We start from the raw sequence: 23,276 nt of genomic DNA, 5'->3' as shown, positions 1-23,276 counted from the left end.
AGTATTTGGTTTTCTTTGTTTTTGAATAATTCTCTAAATTGATTCAGTTTTATTTATATAAATTACTCATTTATGTGTAGCAGAAGGAGCTGGTTTCACATTTGCCCCTGAGATCAAGATTGAAAGTGTCTGTTGGGAGTGAAAACCACTGCTTGTGTTTGGGCAATGCAGGATGAAGTTAGGACTCATGTTGTTTTAGTATCAGGAGGTGTTGCAGCCTTTTTCTGTAGGTGATTTGCTGTTGTCATGGTTATAATTTCTCTGCACCGTTCCCAGTGTTGGAGATCCCACCACAGATTTTGAGGTTGCTTTGCCACGTGAACACATCTGCTGTGTTGTGTATCTGACTTTCAGGAAAATACTTTGATCAGACATCACCTGTCTGGTTTAAAAATGCAATTAAATAGTTCAAGTAAATATTTGCATTAGCTGGGAAATTAGGTGGTACCTTGGAGATTAGGTCTGTTGTAATAATGAAACTATAGAGAACAAAATGAAGCTCCTGAGCAGGAGTTCTTAACTCTGACATGCAGTAGAAGGTAAAAAGGGATTAAATAAAATTTCTAGTGTAAGTCATCAATTGGATAAGTAGTAGATAGCTCCTTTTGTGTTAAACTTAAGTTTGCTATGTCAACAGGTGTATCTTGCTGACAGGGTGTTTTTAAAAACCTGGAGTGGATAAAAGGCTCTGACTTCAACAATAAAATGGTAGAAATGTGAAGAGCTTGTCTTAGCCCAAACCTTTGGAGTCTGAGCTGCAGCAGCCTGTGTGGAGCAGGAGCCTGGGTAGTTTTCCATTAGTTGTTCTTGTTGCAATACTGCTGTGACACACTTCATCCACCCAACAGCCTTTTTTAAGAATCTTGAACTTGCAGTAGTTAAAAAATAACTTGGTTCATTCAGTGCTCTGTGAAATGACTGTTCCATCGATCCGGATGTTTGCTTAGCAGCATTTCCATTTTAACTGTCGTCCTTTGCTTTTGAGAAAACAGCAAATGCATCCTCACTTCTTAAATGCAACTGCTTCTGCTTGCTTCCACTTCTGCTGAGCCTGAGCAGCCAGCAGTGTGCTGATAACTCAGTTATTAATGTGGCAACCTTTTAAACTTCAACCAAGTGACTAAGTACTCAAGTACTCAAATTAGATATAGAAACTGATCAACTGATGTAAACTAAAACAATTTCAACAACTGCTTTGTCAAGTGTAACTGAAACATTTTACAGCTAGTCTTGGCAGTTTGGGTTTTTTTTTGATCCAAAAGAATGTTCTTTCTTATAGGCATTATAAAGAAGGATGTTTGGGGAAACAAAAATGCAGAGTACTTTGGAAACTGGGAAAGGAGAGAGGATCAACTCACTGAACTTTTTTTGCAGATGTTTGTACAAATTTGTCTTTCTCTGACCAAACACCATTGCTTCCAGCTGCATGAAATGCAGTGTACTCATCTGAACTGTACTTATGTTTAATTCAACTGTGCTTTATGAATGCAAGGTATACAGGGTGATTTGACAAGGATTATCTTCATTCTGTCAAATATGTTTCTCCTGTAGTAGGGAAACACCCTCTGGTTTTAATTTGAAAACAGCACTAACATTTTTTCACATTAATTATTTTGCAATATTACCAAAGGAAGCCTGGACTTAATTTTTTTTCCTAATCATAGCACCAAGTTGACAACTTGTTACTTTGGAGGGACAAGTTGTAGGAAGGCCCCATGTATGAGCGGAAGCTTGCCTATGTAGCAGTTACCAAGTGAGAAGGGTGTGAAGTGTGAAGGACAATGACAATTGTAGAATAGCTGAATGCAGACACTCTTCTTAGTGTAATGTTTATTCCCAGTTCATTCTTTGTAAATGCCAGCCCTTCATAATTTCAGTTTTCCCCTAAAAAAGAAGAGGCATATGTTGGTATTTTGGGGGTTGCAGAAGTGGGCCCTCTTGGTCAGTCAGTAGAATTTTTTTGAACATGAAGTATCTCCAGCACAAAAGTGTTTTCATGATGTGTTTCAGTGCGATAAAATATTGAGCTATATTTGAGGCCTGTTGAAAATTTTTACCATTCACTATTTGCAGTACCCTGGTGTTCTAGGCATCACTGCATGGTGTGCCTTGATCAGAAATATCAAAGTGTTGAAATTCTACTTGCAGATTTTTTTTTTGTTTGCAACTATTTCATTTTCAAAAGGACACTGTGTTCTAGTGCAATAGGAGATCAACATCCTGTGCCTGTCAGTGGAAGGAGAAGTGGTGGATCTCACTCTTGGTCTGCATTAGAGCCAAGGCCTGGCTCAGTGTGTCCCTCCTGGGGTCACTGGTGCCTGCTGTAGGTCGAGCTTCTCCTCCTTCCACCTTACCCAGGAAGGATGCATGCAGCAGGGGGCTGCAGTACCTACCACCCTTAGTAACATTTCCAGCTCCTGCCTTCTCTCAGCCAAGCCTGAAGAGTAAAACTGGAAGGGATGTAGCCTATGGGGTCCTTTTTCTCATGCAAGAGGTAGACTAGTTTGTCACAACTCAAAAGCTCTGTATATGATTGCTTGGGCCTCCAAAGGTTTTACAAATGCAGAGTTTAAAAGAGCCTTTAAGACCAGAGGTTGAGCAATTTAGCTCTGCAAAGATACTGTCCTTCTGGGAAAGGGTTTTGCATATTCCCAGTGTTCTTCAGGTGTGGCTTTTGATACTGTATGAGACTTTTTTTCATTTGTCTAGTTATATTTTAACTATCTCAGTTTTCAGTTCTGTTTTACGTTGATCAGTGTGTGCTTTGCTTGTCTTCTAGACTAAATTCACATGACCAGTAAAGAGCAGGAGGACTCTGTGGTCTTGGCAGTATTGGAACAAGAATAATGTGGTATAAATTGCTTAGCAGGACTGAAAGTTTTCTGAGCTTCAGCTGATACTGGGTAACTCCTCCCAGCCAGTGTGCTGAAAATCATCCCTTTTACAAGGGTATTTAAGTTTGAACTGGTGGGTTAAAAGAAGTGATATGAAGTAGCGTTATGATGTGCAAATAGTATGAAAGATCTTAAAACACATATGACAGGTGCTTGTGGCTTAACTGTCATGTCCTATTTTGTAGAGCTCCAAGGTTACTTGTAACTGCTGTAGTGTGTGCTGAGAGTGGCAGAAATCAGATGTGCTTGAAGCATAGTCAACACAGAGCCTCACTGAAATTCTTCATTAGTGCACAAAACCAAAATTGATCCAGAGGCTGAGACTCTTGATGTGCTCCAAACCCCTCAAATATAAACTTAGTGTGGTTTTTTTTTTCACTTCTCTCCTTTCAGCATTTACTTAAGAATTTACTTTTGCATAATAGCTTGCCTAGCAGGTTTTTGTTTTTGAGAATCTTACTCTTCATACTTGCTTTAAGGATACTTTCCTGAATAAAAACATGGACTTGAAGGTTTCAGGGATTTCAAAGTGTACTGTCCTGAAGTGCACAATGCACAGGCCATTGTGTTAAACATTTAATATTATTTTGGTTGTGTAACTCTTGTAACTTGAGCCTGTGTTACTATAGAACCAAAAACTTTTTTTTAGTTGAATTTCCAAGGCTTGTTAAAATTGCATGTCCCAGAGCAATAAGCTTGCTTTTTTCAATTTTGAAAAGCTCACATAGTTGGCAGAGTAAGGTGTGTTTTCAGGGCATGCAAGTGTGCAGTTGGGTTGGTAAATGGCCCTTAAGCTTGTTAAATAGAAGTACTTTGTCAGGTGAGTAGGAGTGTAATAATGGAATTTATTATGAACAGAAATACTTAACTTTGCAGTGGAGTGTGTTTCACTTCCAGACTCACCTCAGACTTATAACTAATGTAAATATATGCTCCATGTTAAAAAATACTGTTCTCTGGTATTGATATGCTAAAAGAACTGAATTCTTTCTGCTCTCCTTGGGAGAGGACACCTCGTGGAGAATTTGGATAACCAAGAAGAAATAAGAATTTTCTGTATTTTCTGTCACTGAGCCTAAGGTCCTTTAACAGTGGAAAGCATGGACCTGAGTAGTTAGGTGGTCATTAATCATCTTGAATAGCTTCAGTATACTGGAAAGAACTTAATTGATTCCCATCTTTTGAGACACCACTAAGCTCTTGGACATCCAAACTGTCTGGTTGTTTTCATATCCTTTGGACAGAACTCTGGTTCAAATTCAGTTTATTTTACTTCTGCTCTGTGGTGGTTGAGCTCTGCAGGAGGTGTCCTTTCCCTGCAAGAGTGAGCAGCAGAAAGAATTCAGTTTTAAGAGAAATGAGTCCTCAAGTCTATGGGGTGCCTGCATGTCAAGCATAGTGGTTTTTTGCATCTTGTAGTGATAGAGTCTGATTCAAAAATAATTAGATTAAACTTTAGGCTGTGGTTAATCTGGTAAATATGTTATTATCTGTTTGATGGAGGAAGGAGGAGTCCTTTGTAATGCATACTTGTAATACCTGAAGTGTGTATCCACTTCTTAAATCTTAACAACTAAAGTTGGGCTCCCACCTTTAGCTCGAGTGAAGTGTAGCATAGACTGGTTCAGATGGCCTGCAGACATTGGCAAGGGACACAAGCCAGTGTGTCCTTGTGTAAATACAGCCATTCTAGAAAATGGTGAACTCTTGGATATTGCCAGGGAATTTTGTGTACCTGTCAGGATAAAATGTTTCTACTAGGAGGAGCAAGGGTGTTACTACTCCAAATCAGGAGGAGTTAACACTGAATAAGTAATGTTGGTGACCTTGCAGGCTAGTATTGATGTGTTTATTCTGACTAGTGTGAGGAGACAAAGATTTGTTTGTGGCTGCTTACAGGGCACATACACAATTCATTTATATATTAAAAGGCCTTTCTGTAACTTTTTTCACTGTGCTCTGCCATTGGAGGCCTTGACATGGAAACATGTTGCTGAATAATGATCATCATGAGGACTGAAGTAATACTGTTCAAAATGCTAAGTAGTGGTAACAAACTTACTGAGGTTTAAAAAATACATGTATTGTATGACTTTTTTAAAAAAGTCACTTTTTGTTCAAACTACCTCAGTGCTTTTGGAGCATTATTTTAAAATTAGAAGTTCAAGATTTGTAAGATCAGACTTTGCTTATAGGTTATTAGCTACTTAAGTAGGGTAAAATACAAATCTAATGGTTCCTGGTTTTTGCCAATATATAATTTGATACAGTTAGAACCAGCTGTAGATCAATTTCACATAGGCTTGATATGCAAGAATATTGACTGAGAGAGGGTTTCAGTGTTGGAGTTGTGGATCCAGTTGCTCAGATCCCTTAGTCACTGGAATGGAGGGGAGAGATCCCTGAATGGACTAGGATAGAAATGGAGTTTGTACAGATTCTTCTGGCTTGCCACAGTTCCTTTCACTGGCACACAGCCACCTCTCAAATGGGTATGGACTTGAGAGTTAATCACCAGGCCTTTTCTTTGTGATCACTGATTTTTAAGGACAGATAACTGTTGCCTTTCCAGAGCCATCTGGTGTGGAAGGGAAGGGTGGATGGGCAGATCCTGGTGAGCCTGATCCTGGATCTTTTTGCCATCATCTTCTCCAGCTGCTTTCTGAGACTGTGATTCATCTGTCCCTATAGTACTGTCTGAATGCAGAATCATACTAAATATGCATATGTAGTAGCAAATAAGGTGTCAGCTTTGTAAAAGGAATCAGGGAGGTTACACCTTCCAAATCTTCACAAAAGTGTCTGTGTGCAAGCAAGCATCCTTGCCCCCATGAAAGTCGGATGCTTTGCTGTAAGGCTTGCAACAAGCTGCATTTTTGAAGATTTCCAGATCCTCTGATTATATTCCTGGTTAATCACCAGTATTAGTTTGCTCTCATGTTGTAATATAGTTGCAGGTTATGCAACAGCCTTAGAGAATTGAACTACAAGTTGTAATCTTAGTTTTTACTCTTAAACATACTTGGCAATAAATCTTAAATTTATTGCGACAGTTACTGTATGTGCTGGCTTTTGTCCATGTGCTTTGTGTGGCCACTCAAAGTGCTGCAGACTGATTCTGTCCTTGGAATGGCTTTCATTGAGCTCTCCCAGCTGAGGCAGACTGTTCTTTGAGAGGTGTCCTCTCCAAGCAGCACTGGGTTGGAGCTTTTTCCCCCTGGAGAGGGACAGAGCACTTGTCACAGAGTGGGGAGCTTTGGCAGATGGGACACAGTGGTTGCTGCTGGGGCTTGTGGAGATGCTTCTCAGCAGGAGCAGACTTCAGCATCCTGGCTCTGATCCTGGGAATGGCCTCTCCATGTGTTCTGCTGCCAAGGAGCCTTTCCATGTACCTGGCAGTGTGCTGTACTGGCTGTTAGGAGTGCTGTGTCCTGTTTCCTCCACTGGGGGGGAAAAAAAAGGCAGTGAAGTGGAAGGAAACGTCCCAGGGGCTGCTGGGTGGGCAGCACTGTTGTATTTCCTTCACACTGAAATTATTGTTGCATAATGCCAGTGCCAAGTGAATGTTCTATTAATAATACTGATTGCTTGAAGTTTCAAAGCCCTCAAGACTTCGTTGGAACCCATTAAAGTGGCTGCATGTTTCTGTTGTGCATTTGTAGAATTTAATTTTGACCTGTGTACTACATGCTGGGAATTTTTTTGGTTTTCTGCTGCACACAGTCTGCTTCCTAGGAATGCCTGACCTGTGCTGCAAGGCCTAGGAAACCAGCTTGCAACCTTTAATGCTGCTGCCCTTTGTAACAAAAAAGAACCCTATGAGCTCATATTTTACATGAGTTTTCTGCCTGGCTCTACAGGAAAATTTCTTAATCTGACACAACAGCAAAACTTTTGAATATCTGTGCTGCTGTTTGGATAAAAACAAAACTTTTATGAGCCAAGAGATTAAGATGAATATATTGCTGCTATCAAGTGCATTTCTGAGAATTTAATCTGCATGAAGTACCCAAAGCCTTGCTTCTCTCAGAGTTCAAGGAACCAGCAATCCCTTCATTCTGTCCCTTGTCATGCTGCAGAGGCCACCAGTGTTGTGTCACATGCTAAAAGCAGAATATCAATGTAAACTCAAAAAGGTAATATGAGGTTTGGGGGAGTTTTTGAGTGGGTAACAGCTGCAGCTTGAAACTCATCTCTGAAACAAGGTGCTTGCAGCAGCTGCTTACGATTTCTCTCCCCTTCTAACAGCAGCCTGGCCTGGCAGAATGTACTTGTGACCAAAAGAAAAAAATCTATGTGTTTAATGAGGGTGAAACTTGGCAACCACGTCCCAGAAAAGCACTGCCAGGAGTTGTGAACCACTTTTCAGATGGCTTAATGCAGTTAATGATCAGTTGTTTCTTTCCAGATAGTAACCTCCTTTGTGTGAAACACATTGCCCCTTACATTAAAAAAATCTGCTCTGTTCTGTGAAGACAACATATATAGTGTTACATCAGCCCAAGACTGTCCTTAGTCAGCAGGCTTGATTTGCAGAACATGATTAGGAGGATTGCTGCACAGTAAATGTTCTGAGTGATCCTAACTTGTGTTTCAGTTTAGACTCCGTGGATTCTTTTAAATGGGCAAGGAAGAGAGAGCTGGATAAAAGTATGCTCTTGCCTAAGCAAGGGAACAAGCTAGAAAAACAGATGGTGCTAAAAATAGTTTATTACTAAGGTCTAAATATGGCTCTGTGATTCCCCCCCCTTATAAATAATGCAGCTATAAATCCTGCTAGGTATCAATAAGTATTGAATTAACTCCAAACTGCTGAGTTGTTACAGAACCTTTTGGCAGCTTTCCAAGCTTGGTGTTGCCCTTCATTCTGAGGATCAACATTTAATTCCTTAACGGGGGAAACCTGAAGAATTCATCCTCTTTGAATGGAAACATAGACACAGGGAGCTTGAATGAGTGGCTCCAGGCTCAGGCATCCCATTGCAATGGAAGGGGAGCTGTGCTTGATGAGTTTCTGCTAGGTCACAGCCAGGATGAATCTCCTCCTTTCTTTTCTGCAACGCATGAACAATCAAAGGCTCCTTTTTTATCTATTGTTGCCATGGAGGGCGTCCATTTAAAGTTCAAATTCCAGCAGGCTTGGGAAGAAGGAAAGGAGATAGGAGTAGGCTGGGCTGGGAGATGATAGGCAAGCATCAAAAGTGAGTTGAAGACAAGCCAGCACTTTGTCCTGTGACAGGACAGACCAGGCTGGGGGTACTTGGTTTTGAATGGATGCCTGGAAGTTTTTGGGAGCAGTGAATGAAACGCTGCTGAGGTGGCAGGCACAGAGAGCATCTGGCGTTTTGCTTTCTTTGCCTCGGCACAGTGGCTCACAATGTGAAATTAGGCCCAAAATGGCATTTAATGAAGTGAGCCCTTGTGCTGGAGGTTCCCTGTGCTCTGACAGAGAGGGAGCATAAGCCCCGAGGAGAGTGAAGAAAAGGAAATCTCATTAAGGATGGAAGTTTCCCCCCTCTTTTGTGAATGGATTCTGTAACAAATATCTTGCAGATCCCCAGAGCTGCTCATCACTGAGCTGATACCTGCAGCCAGCTCTGCATGGATCTTTAATGGTACTTTCCTGTAAGTAACGTGCTCAGAAGAAGAGGAGGCAGCTCAGTATCTGCTGCAGAGTTGCTTTTCCTTTTTTGCAAGTTCCTGTGTGTACAATAAGTATTTGTTGCTGAAAGAGCTAATGAGTACCAGACCAGCTGCATTTGACATTATGAGAAAAGAAAGGGGCCATCTATTGACTCCCATGCCAGGTTTCAGCCAGCAGTGGACATTTCATTTTTAATTATTACTTATCCCATCAGAAAATTGGATTATGCTAAAATTATTGGTGATGTTGTTTGGAAAACAATGCAATACTGAGTTAAGAGCCATGGTTCAGTGTTAAATATAGAGTACTTACAGTTAATGTGCCTAAGCTGCACCAGAGGGTTTAAAGAGAGGTGAGAGCACTTTTCTCAGGTTTTACCATCTGGGTTTTGGCAGGTGGCAGAGGATTAAGTTATTTTTTTCCCCTGTGCTCTAAATTGCAAGAGATGATGGCTAGCAGAAGTGTTGAGTAGTGTTTCATCATCGATACAGGAACTTTTCCCAGATTTTTTGGCAACAAATGAAATCCCAGTGCAATTTCTAAAATTTATTAGAAAAAGAAGTTGTACATCTTTGAATTTAAGTCAGGGTAATTCAGGGAGAGGGCTCTTTAAGTATTCAGTATTTTTATCATAACATGTTAATCAAATTAATAGATTAGTACATTTTTGTGGTACTTGAATGTAAGGACTGAACTCTGAAACTAGACTCTGTTCTTCCATACTCTGTTATCTGTTGTGAAGCTTCCCTTGCTTTTTGACAGTCACTTTCTGATTTGATGCATCATCATCTAAAAGAGACCTTAAAGTTGATTCATCTGAGGCTTTTCTCTGCAGAGGAGTTTCTTAAAATCACTTGGAAAAGTCTTAAACTTAACTGTCACTTGGTCTTTTGTTAGACTTGCATTGCACTGATCAGTTCTTGCTGCATGTATGCACTGGTGCCTAGGTGTGATAAAAGCAGAACAGACATCTCAAACCTGTGAAAATGAACTGATGGGAATTTCTCTACATCACTTAGTGATGTCAACTTTTCCATTAGGATGGGAAATATTGACTTGTTTACATGTGTTTTCCAGTACATAAAAATTGAAGTTTGTTCTGTTCTTAAGTTGCTGTTAGATGCAACTTCTAATGGGATATAGTTAATAAGGAGATGTTTTCTGCATAAGTGATCTGGGAGGTGATGGTTTAGTGTTAAGGTGAGCTGCAGATAATCTAATAGCTCATCTGTTTCTGTATTTGAAAGTATTCATTTATTTTTATTCTGATGACATGTGCTTTGCAATAAAACTTAAGTATTATCAGAAAAGGAGTTTTAAATAGATGAGACTTCTGATGAGTTTCCTGATTCCAGTTTTCATTGTATTAGTAACCATGTGACTAACACTCAAAAGGAATGCTAGGAAGTTTGCAAGCTGGGGTAGCATAAACAGATCCTCATCTTTAAAGCAAAGCACATGTAGTAATTGAATGTACAGGTTTTTTGAATGTTGCAGCTTTTTCATGCAAACTCTGGGTTTACTACACAACAGAGGAAAACTGAGGCCATGCAGTGAGAGCTTGAGCTCAGTTTTAGTGTTACCTCGGTGTGTTGGGAATGTGAGTGTTGATTCTGCCTTACACAAGTTGTGTTTGCTTTGCTTCTCCTCTGACTTGGCATGATGTGTTTTAAAACATGTATTGCACTGAAGGATAAAGGACCACATATATGGTTTCCTGAGTTTACAAAAAACATACTGAGCATCAGCTGCTGACATGTTGTCAGCTTTGGTATTTGAACCAATAAACAACTTGACTGAATTTTATTTAGCAAATAGAAGTTTTGGAACAAGTTGACTAAGTATTAAAAATATATAGCAGTCTTGTCACTTAATATCAAGATCACTTCCTGAACCATATTTCAAAAGTTCAAATAGTCCAGAATCAGATACTGAGCTAGAAAAATGCAGTCCTTGCACCGTTCACCTTCAATCCCTGGCACTAATTCTTAAACTCATTGTGTTCAATTTAACTTGTCCCTGGAAATAATTAGTGGTAAAGGTCCACCTACAGTTTGAATTAATACTCCTGGAAGAATTTACTGTGAAGTTGTGGGTTTTGCATTAAGCTGAGCAAAAGATTCATAGCAGCACTTGTGCTTTGTCTGTGTGTCTGTGCCCGTGTGTCCCTCTGTGCACTTGCATAGCAAGATCTTAGGGCTTTGTTTTGGACAAGTATTTCTGTTGTGGAAAATTGGTTGAAGGGGGAACTGTTTCCAAGCTGATGGGGTAGTTTTCCCTTTTTTTTCTCCATCCCCCTGCCCTGGCAGAAGTGAACTTTATGGCCCAATTATGGAATCCCTTAAAATGCTAGTTATGATGGAGCTCCAGCATAACGCAATAATATAGGTGAGTCTGACATCTGTCAGTAACTAATGAGGGCAGCATTGCAATCAGGATTTGGGGTTTACTTCTCTAATTTCTCCTAAGTTTGACCCATCACATCAACTTAATATTGGACCTGAGGAGAAAAATGAAATGAAAAGGGAACATGCAGGAATTTGAAGAGAAGTTGGTACATGGATGTACACTGCAGCAATTGGTGCATATGTGATTCAGTTGTTAAAGTAATTGTTTGCAGCTCATAGCAAAGTCATGAAGGAATAAGACCTTGGCTAAACTTCTCAGGAATAGAACTTCTCTATAAAAATAGATGACACATAAATGGCAGGAAATTAAGCCAATATGGTCATGTTTTGAAGCCACAAGGGTCAAATCCTGTCCTGTGTTACTCCAGTGCATAATCAGTCAACTTAGACCTTGTTACTTGAGAGCAGATTCTGGCGTGGCAAAGCAAACTTTGAAATGTCACTTTTTATTTGGAGTTTTGTGGAAGCACAGGTAGAGCTTTTTCTCTTGTCTAAATGTGCCTAGTTAGAAACTGAGAAACTTATTAAAACTCCTGGGGTTGGAGGTAACTTTTTTGTTTATGTTGTTTCAGAGCTGATGGTAGTCTGTTAATTCTTCTGTCAGAGGAATAATACATCAGAAGGCTTTGACTACCCAGGGTGGTCTTTGTTTTTGGATCCTGAATGCTGAACACTGAGAGATGGTACTGCAAGCAATCAGAGTCTTGTTAAGCAGTTTTCTTGTGCTGCTCCTTTTGTGCCTGTGTTTCTGTTTGGGGATGTGTGTGTAGCTCATGTTAATGATGTGTGTGTGTGCCTTCTTATTTCCCAGTCTGAAATGTGGAAAAATAGATGCATCTTTCACCTGTATTAATTAGATTTGGTTTAGCTAAATCTTCATAAAATTATTTTATCATATTACTACAGAAGATGGTAATACACAGTTTGTTTCTTGCTTCTGCAGCCTGTTTTCTTTCTGAAAGGAAAGGTAATAGTTCTTGAATAGGAAATGAGGGAACAACTCTGGCAAAGCATGAATCACTTCTGCTGGGAGAGAGCATGTGCTTACATTGTTTCCCTCTGTGTCCTTCTCCTACAAAACCAGATGTGTTTATCATCCCTGTATGCACACAAGTGGTGCAGCTGTTTGTTCATCACACCATTGCTCATTAGTGCTGTTGGCTGATTGGATTTGCCAGACCAAAGCCTCTTGAGCTTATGCAGCTCAAGCACAGTAGAGACCCAGTTCCATATTATCCAGCTCTTCAGTCTGTCCATAAATTCACTATCTATAATAGAGATGTGCTTAGGGTCAAGCACTGAGTAGTAAGAATCTGGGTAAAGGTGTGCAAAGACAGTGGTTTACCTTAAGGCAGAAGAATTTCTGTGGTACTGCAGAGACCCCTGACAGCAGCTCTTGCTGGAGCAATGTGCTCCAGCACATCCAGGCCCTTTCCCTCCTCTTTCAGTGCCCTTTGGAATAACTTTTTTTTTCCTGTGTTGCTTCTTTGCCTTTGAAGAAAGCTCTGTTTTAATGCATGGGTGCATTTCAGATGAGCCCTGCTGCTGTATCCAGGAATTGTCCTATTTGGCTTAAACCTCCTCCTCCCTGGCCCAGGCCTTGTGCTGTGTTAGGTAGCTGAACAAAGCAATGCCCCTGTGTTCCACTTTGGCACTGTATTGATTATTGGTCACTTCAGAAGAGTTAAATCCTCTGTGTGAGCCCCCTGTGTTGGAGCTAATGGCATAATTCATAGCATCTGTAGGTGCCTGCTGGACTGGGCCTAAGAACAGCTGAAACTTTCTCTGCTTAATTACATGCAGGTGAAATAGGTAGGCCTGATGTTTGTAGAGTGCAATGCCACATTCTTACAATAAAAGCTTGCATGATTTATACTCAGGGAAGGTAAAAGGTTGCAGTTCACAAATCCACTGAATTAGAAAATCTAACATCTTGATTAAAACTCCATACTGTAAACTTTTAAAAATGTGGTTTAATGTTGGTTTGGGCTTTATAAAAGGGAGAATTGCTATATATGTTCACTCTCTCCATGTTAGCAGTAGTGTTGAATCATATTCTTGACTGTATTACATTAAGTACTGCATTAACTTGCTTAGCTTTCAATTTGTCTTTAAAAGCAAACAAAAGTTAACCCCTGAGATGAATGGTCCTGAACTTGTAGGAGCTGCTAAACCCCAGCACAGTTTCCTGCACTAAATTGCCCCATCTGACCAAAATTTAATTCTTAAAGGAATAACTACGAAATTACAGTAGTAGTTTGGCTGCTTAAATTCTGTTTTTAAACAATTTTAGGCTGATAAGAAACTAAGGAATTTAAGCAGATTAGTTTATGTTACTTGATGTTGAGACTTCCCTGAGTGCATGTAAGCCATGAGAGGGGTGAGCTGATAGCTCTGAGGGGGGCTGGGGATGCTCTCAGTTGTTCAGATCATCTTTGCAAACCACTAAAAGGAAAAGATGCTTTGTTTGAGGGGATATTTAGAGTGTGAAATTCACTATTGTATGTGCAGTGCCCATGATGGATGATTTTTGGGTCTGAGTTTGGGGCAGGGGGCAGTAGGTATTTGGGTTGAACTCAGTCCATGCTGTTTGTAATTCCTGATTTATTTGGGATCTCCCATGCCTCCAACTTGGCTGTTTGGATTGTGGTGTGATAGCAGTGATGTTAACTGGGTTTTCCTGGCCAGGTGAGTAGGCTGCTTCACAGCTCTGAGGGCTGCAGTGCCTGAGTTTGAGAGCCCCTCACCAGTGCTGGGCACCCTGTGTGGATGCAGTGAGGTTCAGTCAGGGAACTGCACCCTGATTTCCCCTCCTGTCCCCCTGGCTTTGTGCATTTTAATGTTTTTCACTTGGAGACTTTACCTCTTCCAGTGGTTTCTCTCAGTTTACACAATGAACAGCCTTGTATTCTGGCATATCTGAGCATAATTATGTACATTCAGCATTTCACTTAAATATTTCTTTCAGACATACAATTTTTTTTCAACTAATAGCACTAAATAGAAAGCCAAATTAAATCACAGGTTCTTGCAGCTTATAAACAAAACTTATAAGAATATCTAGGCCAATAAATAGATCAACTTTCATGGTAGACTCCACCAGAAAACTGCACACTTAAATCTAGAACAGTCTGGCTAGTGGGAGATGAAAGCCTGTTACATCATGATGCTGTTTAGCATCTGATGTGAAATGAGTTGATGGCAGTTTCCTTCCCTCCCTGGGCACCTACATCTAAAAAAATTGAAATCGTCTTTGAAGATACAGCACAGACAAAGCACTGAACAGTTGTCATTTCAAGTCACAGCCATATTGCTGTGTATTGCTGTCAGCTTGTACTGAGTTTTAACTGGGTCTTTGGCATTGCAAATAGAGTTTTACCTTATTTGACTACAAGAATTGCAGCAGTAATTCTTTCTCTGCTGGAAGGAATGGTTATTATAGTTCAGTGTCTATTTACATGGCAGAATGTTAGAGGCTGTTTGCTCTTTCTCATTCATATCCAGTATTCCAGTTTTTTTTCTGATTACTAGCTATAGATGATTACATAAACATGACATTTTTAATATATAAAAACACATGTCAAATTTCCAGGAAAATGAGGGATAACTGCAGATTTAAAACAAAGAGAACAGCATCTTTGGTTCCCAAATCAGTTTGAACTTGATTTTGCCCATGAAGGTGTCAGGAATTTTCTTGGGATTTGATGGCTTCCACATAATACATAAATAAGTACATCAGAAATTGTTTTGTTCAGTACTTGTTTTTTAACCTGGTACAAGAAAAATAATTATGGGTCTTTTGATTTACTTCAAATGCACAACTTAAAAATCTGCAGTGGTTTTGGTCCTGAAGTATTTTCCTAGACACTTGAATTATAAAATCTAATTTATTTCTACACCTTTTAATTTCTTGTTTGAACAGGGGGAGATTCTTTCCCACTTAGGGGTTTAACTTGTAGTGCATTAGCAAGCCTCAAGCACATGACATCATGGAGAATACTATATTGTTTTCTTCCTGTCAGCACCACTTTGTACCAGTGAAGCAGCATTTCTGCTCAGCTGCATGTTTCTTGAATGCTAAGGTTATCTGCAAACACTGGAGTGTTCACAAAATGCTCAGTGCAATTCAAAACAGAAAAGTCAGAGTCAAATGTCAAGAGATTTATTCTACAGAAAGATTATTAGTTTGTTACACAAACACAGCATTTTTATTACTGTTTTTCACTTCATGCATAGTAGAAGATGCAGGGATTAGGACTGTGATGGGATATTTTTTAATCTGTACAACAAGTTGACATTTCTAATTGTTTACAATAGACATTGTAGATATCTCCAACTTGAATTGTCACAGGTGAAGGTACTAATGTAATTAGGTGCTTGAAGTGAAAATTCAGTTTACAGGAGGGAGGGACACATCTGTGTGTGGTTGGCTGTGATGTCAGCCAGGTGATGGTTTGTTCTGTGTGATTGAGCCCTGCTCAGCACCAGGCTTTTGTGTCAGTTCTGACAAAGTCCTTCCTTAAGCCTCCCCCTTTGCTTTGCTGAATGGAATCTCTTCAAAAAACAAATTTGTTCCATGGTTGGGTTTTGTTGCTGCTGAGACTCAGCTGTGACCTCTTTGGGGACAGGTTGGTCTGAGACACAAGTGCATTGTGCTGTTTGTGGTGCTTCTGATCTGAAGTTTAACTATGAGTTACCATCAGTTAAGGCATTTTTGGAGCCAGTCTCACTAATCTACAGGAAACCCAATTCAAGGAAGTGAAGAGGACCCATGAAGCTCTGAAAGGGAGAAGTGCAGCCCATCTGACTTGCCCCTTCTCCATCAAGTGGCTAGATACAGGGAAGGAACAAAAAAGCCACATGTTGCTCCATGCTTGGCTTCTGCTACTTCAGTGTTTTGCTCTTGGATTAGATGCTGATACTCCAGGAAATTCCAGGATCTCTTCCTCATGAGCACCACTGCACCATCCATGTATTTCATATTACTGGTAGAGACACTTCAACAGTCAAGAAATCCTGTGTGCTACTCTTAAAGCAGCATCTCTTGTGCCATTGCAGGCAGAAGTCTCGGGATGGGACAGGAAGCAAACCACGTAACCAGTCTGATTAGTCTGATGAATTCCCTCTCTGCCTAAGGCTGTGCCTTCAGGGAGCAGCCCATCAGTGATAACTGGTGCTGAGAAAGCAATAGGATGGGCTGAGGGCTGGTGGTGGTTTCAGGCTTCCTCTGCTCCTCAGGGAGTGCCAGCTGCTGCAGCTGCACCTCTTCAGAGCAGCTGGATCTTCACCCCCACTCAAAGCCAAGGGGTGGACCTGGAGGATGATGGGGGCCTGGGGGAGAAGCATGAGAACTGCTGCTCCCATTATATACACTAGGTTTTCATGCACATAAATGTCTTATTTTTTCCCCTTGACTACTGTAGCAAATGCTCTAGTTTTGTTAGTAAAACAAAAACAACCTTTTTATTGCTTCTTATATTTGGAAAGTGATGTATTATGGGTTTCTGAAGTGAAGGTTTAATAAAGAGTACAGACATTAGCTTCCTTTCAAGCTGCTCTGGGCCTTTCTTGTTTGCTTTGTATGGCAAGGGTCTAGAGAGATTTCTTTTATTTCCTTCTCCACCATTGTTTTTGGTACAAAGTTGGGGTTTTTTCCTTAATATTCAGACATTTTATCGCCTCACTTCTTTTAAAACTCTGAGCGGTTTTTTTTCCCTTTTTTCCCATCACACAAAAGAATACTTCTAGCTGATTGAGTTCTATCCATTGCCAACTGTGGACTCTTTTGTCTTGCTAGTCCAGCATCCTTTATAAAATGAGGACCATTGAGCAAGTACTCGCAGGCTCCCCACTGAGCACAATTGTTCTTGAAAGGTGTGGTACTGTACCAGTGTAGCATGGAAAGCTGCAGTTCAGAGGGCCTGAATGCATTGCAATTTCTACCTTTTGCTTTGTGAAAGGAGCTGGATTGTGCTGCGAGATAATAAATCCACCTATTTTTAGTTTGGTGAGGTTGTGACAAGTGGGTGAACAAAGAACCAGTTGAATGCACTTGCTGTTGTGTTGAAACCAGCTAAAAGTTCCCATTCAAGTGGTTTCAGCACAGTACAGCTAACAGGCAATTTTCCATTTATGTACACAAACCTTCTAGAGAGACAGCTGTGTGGTTGGATTAATTTCTTGCAGTAAACTGAATAAAAGATATTTTGAAGGGGGACTCAGGAATTCCTTTCTAAGACAGTGAAAGCAGAACTTTCAAAGCTTCTCTTTATTTGGTTCCTTTTCTTCCCAGTTCCTACTATAAGTTTAAAGAACTGAAAATATTGTCCCCTATATGGAGATAGAACATATCTTGTGTTTTTCAAAGCAGTGAGATAGACTTAGGATTAAAATATACTTAAATGTTTTTTACTTTAAAAATATACTGGTTTGCTTTTAAGTAAATAGGAGAGAAATTTGTACCTGTTTGTCATAGAAAGAAACTCAAATGTTCTCAAATGCTTCTACTTGAATAAAATGTAAGTGAGCTGTATGGAAGCATTTTGAAAGCAGGAATGTATATTATACTGAAGCTGTTTTCACAGGAGAGTGAAATTTGAAAATACAAATCTTTTTGATCATGCAAGGTTATTTATCTTATTGGTGTTAGTCACATGCAAAATTGGATATGGGCTTTAACCATGGCTAACAAAGACTTTGAATTCCTCCTGACAGAACTATGACTAGCAGTAATTTTTTTTCTGAGAGCTCATCTTTGATGCAGGCCTTGGAGTTACATAAATCAGCTCCTAGATGAGGTCTGGTTTGTCTGTTCAAACAAATTAGATTATCCCTTATAGCTCTTTCTGCCTGGAAATGTATGACTTTTTAACTAACATCTAATGTGTGTTGTGAGATATTTAAGCTGTTTGAGCAGGGGAAGAGTAAAACAAACCTCTGACCAGTGGAGAAATGTTTTGCATTGGTGTGTTAAACGTGGTGCAGGCTCAGGGAATGCTGCTGCAGTGCCTTTCCTGTGGAGGGGCACCAGTGATGGGGCCACCATCCCATCCCATCCCAGTGCTGCCCATCCCACCCTCAGCCTGCCTGTGCTGTGGCTGAGCTCCAGCCCTCAAGTGCTCTGCTTTGTCCCTTTACCTGAACTTTCCCTCCAGTGAGCTTTCCATGCAGATTTGATGTAGGTATGTCCAAGGAACTCTGCGACCTTGCAGTGGGATTGTCTGCAAGGTGTTCCACATGTTACATCAGCCTAAGGGATCAGGCTAATCCCCTCCCCCTGGGGAGCTTTCCTTGTTTAACCAGCTGTATACAAACAAGGCTAATTCAAATTTCCTCTGAATTTGTGAAGTTTTGTTTAAAAAAATACCCAAAGATGCTGGAAGCCCCCTTATGTGGGTGCTGGTGTGCATTGGTGGAGCAGGAACCATTACACTGTTGTCTGGAAGAGCATCTGGAATACAGCATACTAGGAATGTTGCAATGTTCCCATTTCAAATAAACAAATATGAAATACTTAAGAAATGACAAATTGGGGGAGGAAGCTGGAAATGGGTGTGAAAGTTGGTCCTGTTCCCTGTGGATCTCCTTGTAATACAATGATTGCTGTCTGTGAGGCTGGAGTCACTTAACCAGTGAGAGACTGAAAATGAGTGTGACATTATTCTGTCTTGCACCACTTCTCAGAAGAGCCCTGGCTGTTTCACCTTCCTCTCACTGGGTGCTTGCATGAGGCACAATTTGGAAGTTTTTCACTTGTTAAATTTTAAGTTCTGCTCTCTGTATATTTGTTTTTTTCTTAAATGCTCTCCCTGGATTCTAGCCAAAGATCCCTTACAGCCTGAGGAGCTCAGGCATTTTTCCTTTATCTCTGGTGCAGAGGTAGAACATTTACTGAGTGTTTCTTTTCTTTTGCCATTGTACAAATAAAGATGAGTGCCCCTCTAGTTTTAATATCCTTTGAATTTAAACAGAATTGCTCCTGAGCTCCTGTTCAGACAGTACCCAGCTGAAAGACTAACTAAGCAGGATGCTCCCAGTAGAGGCTTGGGTTTCTTCTGTTTGAGACTACCCAAATGTGCCAGTTGTCCTGGCAGTCTCTGAGGGGACGCCTGAGGGCTCATTGTCTGCAGGGGATATTAATTGTTGACCAGGCTGCAAGGCAGCTGTCTGACCTAAATGCTGGTGTCACCAAATGCTCTGCTCTGGATTTGCCAGAAACCCAATACAGCAAACTGGGTGCGTGTCTCTCTTTCCTTATGTAGTTGACCAAGGGTAGGGTTTTGGCTCTTCCTGCATAAAAAAGAGGACTGTTTTTCTCACAGATGGGAATCTAGGCAAAATAACCATGCAAAGCCTGACTGTGTAGTAAGTAAATACCATTCTTCCTCTTCCTTCATGCCTCTCATTTTGAGGATTACTTTAAACACGTGGCACTCTTGAGTACATACACTCAAACCATTCAAGAATGTCAAGAATTTATTCTGTTCCTCCTGTCCAGTCATGTTTAATGTAGTCATGGTTTCTCTTTCTTTTTTTTTAATTGCAGACTTTAAAAAATTCCAAAAGTCTTTGCTCCCTTGACTATGAAGATGATGATGATGACACACAAATGAAGACAATTGTGTCATCCCCATGTGACTCAAATGATCTTATGAACATCATCACCCCTGGCTCCAGCCCGATGAAAGAGCAGCTGGATGAAGGGAGGCACCACGGGTCGTGCCAAGGTGGCTTCAAAACAAGGGATTATAAGAAAGCAGACGCGGTGTGCGAAAGCGACGAGGACACGAGCGATTGTGAGAGCACTGAAGAAGGAATCTTCCCTCTAGACTGTGGGGACTTGGACCTGGAGCAGATTGAAAACAACTGAGACTCCCAAGTTGTGTGCTAGAATCAGAATTGTTCTAAATTAAAGTGATAGAGGATTACCTTTGCCATGCATAATCCATGTCCCTGAATCTCTGTATTGCCTATCTTTGGGGCTGTGTTAGAAGAAATGTTTCAGGTGGGGGAAAAACGTGAACCATTGTTACCTGTTTAGTCTATTGGTCAATATGTGGATGACAACAACAACAAAAAAAAAAATAGTAGGAGGTTAAATGTTATTTTGAACATTAAGGAATAATTTTGATTAAAAATTTCCTAACAAATATTTTGCATTTTTATGGCTTTTACAGTTCTGGAGAAAAAGCATCTCTATTTTGAAATGAATTTTCAGAAGGGCATTCTATAAAACTAAATCTGTCTACAGTGATTCTGGTGCGGGTCTATGTTGCTTTTGTTAAAGAGCTTAATGTGAAAAGTGAATTGCATAATGAAATTGGTAATAAACCTTCAGATAGAACTCTTAAATATCTGGTTGACAACTGGTCCAAAATATTTAACTGCCATCTTTGACAGTGTCTGGTTAAAAAACAACTTCATAACATGTACAAATGTTCTTTTCATACATTCAGGACTTTTTTGATCAAAATATGGTAGTGACCTTAAAGGTTAACATTTTTCATTATTTTACTACTTGAATTGTTTTCTAGCCTGAAGCAATGCTAATTTAGGTGGGCCAAAACTGCAAGTAGCTGCCCACCTATTTGGTCATTATGTTTTCTGTGTTTCAAAAGAATGTACAACAAGAGCACTTGAACTTTTAGACAGGGACTTTGTAATGATCAATTCCCCAGGAGGTGATCCCTTCAGCAATACTAGAAGGAAAATAGTCCTTGAATTAAATAAAATGACATTTTGCTTTGCACTTGTGTCTGCTCATGGATTTTACTGGTGAAAAATGTGGTAGATTCTGTAATGGGCTATTTATGCATGGAATTTGGTGGAGGGGAAGGGCAGATTTCTGGTCATCTGAAACAAAAGTGATGTCAGGTTTGTCTGGAGCTCTGTGAAATAACTCATGCTGGATCCCAAAAGTGTCTCAATGATTACATCCACTGGAATAATCTCAAATGTCACACTGCACTCATTGCAGACTATTGCAACACATACTTTTTAGTTCAGCTACAATAAGGAACTTCCTCAACAAGGGGGAAATTATTCTCCAAATGGTTTAATGGGGTAGGAAACTCAGATAATGGTATTTGAGTCCATCATGTTAGTGTGCTTAAATGAGCCAACTCCTACTGGAACTTGTGCCATAAAACCAAAATATAGCAACCAGTGAGCTAATAGAATATGATTAAAATATGAAAAAATATCTTGAGTGATGTGTCAAAGTCTGTGTCAAGGTATGATACAGGATCCAGCCATGTGATTGGGGTCAGCCTTTGATCATAAAGGGATTGGCCCTTAATTACTGAACAAGTGCACATAACTCAGAATCTCACCAAAATTTTAAAATTCAGTGAGATGCTCTAAGCTTTTTTCTTTTACAGCTCCCACTGCAAGTGGCAATGGTCTGTGCTATTGATACTGGCATGTGTGTGTAGTGAGGTGCAAGAACACTGCAGAGACTTGCCAGGTTCTTGGTGTGTTCCTGCATATTGTGTGGGAGCAGTGAAGCCTCTCTCTGTTGATGAAAATCATTCTCCTTTTTCTAGATGAGTAAATAAAGGAGTTGCTGTTGGAGCAAAGACTTGATTTCCTTCAGAAGCTCCTGTTGGGAATGCCTCACCCTGCAGGTGCTTGCTGTGGGGCAGCACAGAGCACGCAGGTGCTGGCACAGGCAGCCATTGGAATAATCCTGTGTGATGGAGGATCACTATTCTTGGTGCTTTTCCTCCAGAAACAGCGAGTGAGGTACAGCCAGAACCCTCATTGTAGATGGGGAAATGCTGCAGTGTGGTGATGGGACACTGTGGGTGATGGAACAGCCCAGCTCACTCCTGGACTGCAGTTGCTGGCTGCAGAACTGCTTTTCCTCTCTCAGTACTCTTAATTGAGCAATAGAGGTAAGTAAAAGTGAATCAGCTTTAATGCAGGATTGTAGCAAAGGCCAGTGGTACAACTGGGATCACTTAAAGCTAATTTACTTATTTGAAAGCACTAGTTAAAAGTGTAATGGCATGGAATGAGAAAGCTAATGTGGCAATCCATTTAGCTCTTCCTCCCCCAAGGAAGACAAGCTTCTGGAAGAAGTAAAAGAAGAAAATGCCTCAGAGGACACAGATAGAAGGAGGTTAAGATGTGCACTGTCAATGAAAAAATAACAAAAGCTGAAGCTATCAATAAAATGGTGATAAAGCAAAGGCAAGGGTAGACAACCAGATAATATTTGTTCTAGCTTTGAAATAAGCCTGCCTGTGGTGTTGATGAATTGCTTTTGTAGGTGTGCTGTTTTCAGTCAACACAAAGCCACATTCCTACCCCGTCCTTGGAGTAGAAGGGGCTTCCCAAGGGAAGTTACAGATACATTTGCTCGTGGTAACACAGGACTCAGTCTCCTGCTAAGCCAGCTGTTAAAACTCTAAAAAGCCCTTTCATGGAAGCAAACAGAAAGGAGTGGATTTGGATACTGAAGAATGAATTTCATGACAGTAGGAAGTAGTAATTATCTAGTTTAGGCTTGTATTAGTCGGTGACAGGAAAATAAGCAGTTGAACAGCTGTGCAGTGACACTGGCAAATGAAGAAATCTGCTGGAAGGAATCTGTGCACTTTGTCTGCAGATTCCAGTGTAATCCCCCATGAGAAACAACAGCACAAGGAATTGTTGGTTGAAACTTCCTTCAGATGGGGCAGGCTTGGACTTGGCATCCACCCCGTGAGATCAGAAGTCCTGCTCTAAAACAAAATCACAGATGCTGAACATGGCCCCTTTGCTCTTGCCTACAGGATGGTGTGGAGGCTGTTGAGCCAACAGAGGATAGTTTGCAAGAAGGAAAGGTGGTTTCAGAGACTGAGTTGTGCTTGGAAGCAGCTGAGTGGGCTGTAAGCAGCTCTGGGAGTGGTTTCCTTCCATCTTGCACCCAGTGTCAGAACGGAAGGCTGTGTTGCGTCGGGCTGAGGGAGTAGCTCCAGGTCACTTATCTTTCATTTTTATTACAACCTGGATAACAAAGTAGCATGCACATTAAATCTACAGTCAACAGGAAACTGGACAGATGTGAAAGATAAGATAGCATTAGAATTCAAAATAATCTTGTAGAAATGGTTGCAGCAGGGAGGAGATGGTGGGGAAAGACAAGATCCTTTTTAGCAAGGCACTAAATTTAGGTAGGGTAAAACAGCTGCACAAATTCAGAGTTGTGACAGCTTGCAAGCACTGTTTCAGATAAAGCTGGTCCTACTGGTGCTAGAAAAGCTTCAGGCTGGGGTTCACAAATGGTAGTGCATTTGGTGAGATCCAAGATAATCCTGTACTGTAGAGGTGCAACTTGAGACACTG

At 40.6% G+C, this 23,276-nt stretch overlaps 1 protein-coding gene across 2 annotated transcripts in view; it reads left to right on the top strand.

Annotated features, from left to right (window-relative positions):
• The window catches only part of FAM53A (family with sequence similarity 53 member A), a 70,070-nt gene extending 49,376 nt beyond the window's left edge, over positions 1 to 20,694 (top strand). For both annotated transcript variants that reach the window (XM_071447255.1, XM_071447256.1), the window contains exon 5: positions 19,492 to 20,694. In XM_071447255.1, the coding sequence (XP_071303356.1) occupies positions 19,492 to 19,815 (324 nt within the window). In that variant the 3' untranslated portion in view covers positions 19,816 to 20,694. The remainder of the gene's footprint in view (positions 1 to 19,491) is intronic.
• Positions 20,695 to 23,276: the final 2,582 nt, after the last annotated feature.

The sequence above is a fragment of the Agelaius tricolor genome, unplaced genomic scaffold (genome assembly GCF_023055355.1).
Source record: "Agelaius tricolor isolate 1412-34295 unplaced genomic scaffold, bAgeTri1.0.p SCAF_24, whole genome shotgun sequence".
Classification (NCBI taxonomy): domain Eukaryota; kingdom Metazoa; phylum Chordata; class Aves; order Passeriformes; family Icteridae; genus Agelaius; species Agelaius tricolor.
Note: the sequence above shows the minus strand (reverse complement) of the source record. Positions and strands in the feature narration are given on the sequence as shown.